Genomic DNA, 5000 nt, shown 5'->3' with positions numbered 1-5000 from the left:
TCTTTGACCGGTTTCGAATACATCTTTGTCAGAAATACATGTATTTGACCGGTTTCGAATATATCTTCGTCAGAAATGCATGTATTTGACCGGTTTCGAATATATCTTCGTCGGAAATACATGTATTTGACCGGTTTCGAATATATCTTCGTCGGAAATACATGTATTTGACCGGTTTCGAATATATCTTCGTCGGAAATACATGTATTTGACCGGTTTCGAATATATCTTCGTAAGAAATACCTGTATTTGACCGGTTTCGAATACATCTTTGTCAGAAATACATGTATTTGACCGGTTTCGAATATATCTTCGTCAGAAATGCATGTATTTGACCGGTTTCGAATATATCTTCGCCAGAAATACATGTATTTGACCGGTTTCGAATACATCTTTGTCAGAAATACATGTATTTGACCGGTTTCGAATATATCTTCGTCAGAAATGCATGTATTTGACCGGTTTCGAATACATCTTTGTCAGAAATACATGTATTTGACCGGTTTCGAATATATCTTCGTCAGAAATGCATGTATTTGACCGGTTTCGAATACATCTTTGTCAGAAATACATGTATTTGACCGGTTTCGAATATATCTTCGTAAGAAATACCTGTATTTGACCGGTTTCGAATACATCTTTGTCAGAAATACATGTATTTGACCGGTTTCGAATATATCTTCGCCAGAAATACATGTATTTGACCGGTTTCGAATATATCTTCGTCAGAAATACCTGTATTTGACCGGTTTCGAATACATCTTTGTCAGAAATACATGTATTTGACCGGTTTCGAATACATCTTTGTCAGAAATACATGTATTTGACCGGTTTCGAATATATCTTCGTAAGAAATACATGTATTTGACCGGTTTCGAATACATCTTTGTCAGAAATACATGTATTTGACCGGTTTCGAATATATCTTCGCCAGAAATACATGTATTTGACCGGTTTCGAATATATCTTCGTCAGAAATACATGTATTTGACCGGTTTCGAATACATCTTTGTCAGAAATACATGTATTTGACCGGTTTCGAATATATCTTCGTCAGAAATGCATGTATTTGACCGGTTTCGAATATATCTTCCTCAGAAATACATGTATTTCACCGGTTTCGAATATATCTTCGTCAGAAATGCATGTATTTGACCGGTTTCGAATATATCTTCGTCAGAAATGCCTGTATTTGACCGGTTTCGAATATATCTTCGCCAGAAATACATGTATTTCACCGGTTTCGAATATATCTTCGTCAGAAATGCATGTATTTGACCGGTTTCGAATATATCTTCGTCAGAAATGCCTGTATTTGACCGGTTTCGAATATATCTTCCTCAGAAATACATGTATTTCACCGGTTTCGAATATATCTTCGTCAGAAATACATGTATTTGACCGGTTTCGTATATATCTTCGTCAGAAATGCATGTATTTGACCGGTTTCGAATATATCTTCGCCAGAAATACATGTATTTGACTGGTTTCGAATATATCTTCGCCAGAAATACATGTATTTGACCGGTTTCGAATATATCTTCGTCAGAAATACCTGTATTTGACCGGTTTCGAATATATCTTCGCCAGAAATACATTTACTTGACCGGTTTCGAATGTATCTTCGTCAGAAATACATGAATTTCACCGGTTTCGAATATATCTTCGTCAGAAAAAGATGTATTTGACCGGTTTCGAATATATCTTCGTCAGAAATACATGAATTTGACCGGTTTCGAATATATCTTCGTCAGAAAAAGATGTATTTGACCGGTTTCGAATATATCTTCGTCAGAAATACATGTATTTGACCGGTTTCGAATATATCTTCGTCAGAAATACATGTATTTGACCGGTTTCGAATATATCTTCGTCAGAAATACATGTATTTGACCGGTTTCGAATGTATCTGTAAGAAATACGTGTACTTTACCGGTTTCGAATATATTTTCGTCAGAAATGCCTGTATTTGACCGGTTTCGAATGTATCTGTAAGAAATACATGTATTTGACCGGTTTCGAATATATCTTCGTCAGAAATACATGTATTTGACCGGTTTCGAATATATCTTCGTCAGAAACACATGTATTTCACCGGTTTCGAATATATCTTCGTCAGAAACACATGTATTTCACCGGTTTCGAATATATCTTCGCCAGAAATACATGTATTTGACTGGTTTCGAATATATCTTCGCCAGAAATACATGTATTTGACCGGTTTCGAATATATCTTCGTCAGAAATACCTGTATTTGACCGGTTTCGTATATATCTTCGTCAGAAATACATGTATTTGGCCGGTTTCGAATATATCTTCGTCAGAAATGCATGTATTTGACCGGTTTCGAATATATCTTCGTCAGAAATACCTGTATTTGGCCGGTTTCGAATATATCTTCGTCAGAAATACCTGTATTTGACCGGTTTCGAATATATCTTCCTCAGAAATACATGTATTTGACCAGTTTCGAATATATCTTCGCCAGAAATACATGTATCTCGTGACGAAGACATATCCGAAACCGGTCAAATACACCTCTTGTATTGTGTAGATATTCATTCTCTTCCATTCCTCTTCTACAGTGTCTTTCAAAGTGAAGTCCGCCTGAAGCACGTGTTTCTCTCCTCACTTCTCTTACATGTTGTACATTTAGCTCGCCTTTCACCCGACGGCAAAAATTACTTCAATTTACATAATTGTAATTATGACTCGCTTCTTGCACGGGCCGGGGCAACTTGGGGCGCACAAAGGGGGACCTGCTTGTGTTAACTAGTGACTGCAATTTATTAATTACTCTGGAACAGATGTCGTTTGTCATGGGCAACTTGAAACAAGGACACATTATAAAGCTTTTGTGTTTGTGTTTGTGTGTGTGTTTGTGTTTGTGTGTGTGTTTGTGTTTGTGTGTGTGTTTGTGTTTGTGTGTGTGTGTGTGTTTGTGTGTGTGATTGTGTGCGTGTGCGTGTGTGTGTGTTTGTGTTTGTGTGTGTTTGTGTTTGTGTGTGTGTGTGTGTGTGTGTGTTTGATGTATGTTTACATATAAAGAGAATATGCAAACACTCAGAGGTTTAGTCCTACAGAATACATTTCTTCAAATAGTGTTTTCGTAAATAATATAAACATCTATAACAACACCGACATTCATCTATAAAATGGAACTCACCTCTACCCACACGGCCCCAGTAACTAGACAAAATACACACACACACACACACACACAAAACGCACACACAAAAACACAAACAAACATACACACAAAAACACAAACAAACACACACAAACACAAACAAACACACAAACAAACAATCACACAAAACACACACACACACAAAACACACACACACACACACACACACAAAACACATACAAACAAAAACACACACATACAAACAATCACACAAACAAACACATACAAACACACACAAACACACAGACACACACATACAAACACACACACAACCAATCACACACACAGACAAACAAATTCACACACACAAACACGAACACAAAGAAACACACGCAAACGAACACACAAACACTCCCACACAAACAACCAAACACCCCCCCCCCAAAAAAAAAAAAAAAAAACCTAACCCCAACCCTTTCTATCCACAGGACTGCTGGAAATGACAGTCAGGAACATGCTTCTGTCTGAGCCGCACATTGACGCCGCCCGGGTACTGGTGAGGGATACCAAGACGGGTACTTTGGTGCGTCTGACAAGTACCAAGCGGTCACACCCACACTACCCGCCCACTGAAGACCCGCCGAAGGTCAATACCACGACAGAGGCAAGTGGATATTTGATTTTTTTTTTCTTTCTTTTTTTTTTTTTTTTTTTTTTGTCTATTATTTTTACGGTTGGATATTGGATTTTTTTCTTGTTTTTTTTATTTGTCTTTTTTACGTCGATATTGGATTGTTTTTTCTTTCTTTTTCTTTTCTTTTTATTTATTTATTTATCTATTATGTTTACGGGTGAAAGTTAGATTGTTTTTTCTTTCTTTTCTTTTTCTTTTTATTTATCTATTTATCTATTATTTTTACGGGTGAAAGTTAGATTAGATTTTTTCTTTCTTCTTTTTTTCTTTTATTTATCTATTATCTTTACGGGTGAGATTCTTTTCTTTTCTTTTTTTTCTTTTCTTTTCCTTTTGTTTATTTATTTACTGTCTTTATGGAAAGGGAGAAAGAGAGGGAATGAGGAAGAGAGAGAGAGGGGGGATGGAGAAGTAGATATGGAAGAGGGGAGGGGAGGGGAGGGAGAAGAAGAGGGAGAGGATGGACGAGAAGGGGAGAGAAGTGTGAGAGAGAACGGGAGGAAGAGGGAGAAAGGGATGGAGAGGGAGAGAGTGATAAAGAAGAAAAGGAAGAGGAAGAGAGAGAGAGAGAGAGAGAGAGAGAGAGAGAGAGAGAGAGAAGGGGAATGGAAAAGAGGGAGAGGGGGAAGAAGAAGAAGGGAGGGGGAAAGAAGTGGGAGAGAGAGGGAGAGAGGGAAGCTGGGAGAGTGGTTTTTATAGGAGAAGAGGATGAAGAGGATGGAGAGGGAGAGAGGGAGAGGCAAAGGAATGGAGAGGGAAGAGGGAGAGAGAGAGATTAAGAGGGAGAGGAGGAGGAGGAGGTGGAAAGAGAAAGGCAGGAGAGAGAGAGAGAGAGAGAGAGAGAGAGAGAGAGAGAGAGAGAGAGAGAGAGAGAGAGAGAGAGAGAGAGAGAGAGAGAGAGAATGAACGAGAGATCATAAAACAAATCTACTTTACAAATTCACACATATTTTCCCATCCTTGATCTTAACTGAAAACTGGGGAAAAAAAAACATTCCTTTTCCAACATCCAATCAATGATATAACGAAATACAAACATCTCACGCCGTCATCCGAGGCTTCACATCCCGTTCGAACCATTCAACCCCCCCCCCAGAAACAAATGTAAACAAACCCTTATTTTCTCCCTTTTTTTCTAATCCCTGCAGGTCACCGGTGTCGAGTACCTCCCTTGGT

General features: G+C 38.1%; 1 protein-coding gene across 1 annotated transcript in view; it reads left to right on the top strand.

Moving 5' to 3' along the window:
- Window positions 1-5000, top strand: part of LOC138865793 (probable G-protein coupled receptor CG31760) — a 386712-nt gene that overhangs the window by 265553 nt on the left and 116159 nt on the right. Inside the window, exon 7 of the mRNA XM_070137117.1 lies at window positions 3619-3794. Coding sequence (XP_069993218.1) covers window positions 3619-3794 — 176 coding nt within the window. The remainder of the gene's footprint in view (window positions 1-3618; window positions 3795-5000) is intronic.

This window comes from Penaeus vannamei, chromosome 22 (assembly GCF_042767895.1).
Source record: "Penaeus vannamei isolate JL-2024 chromosome 22, ASM4276789v1, whole genome shotgun sequence".
NCBI lineage: Eukaryota > Metazoa > Arthropoda > Malacostraca > Decapoda > Penaeidae > Penaeus > Penaeus vannamei.
The sequence above is the reverse complement of the archived record's forward strand: the minus strand, read 5'-3'. Positions and strand labels throughout refer to the sequence as shown.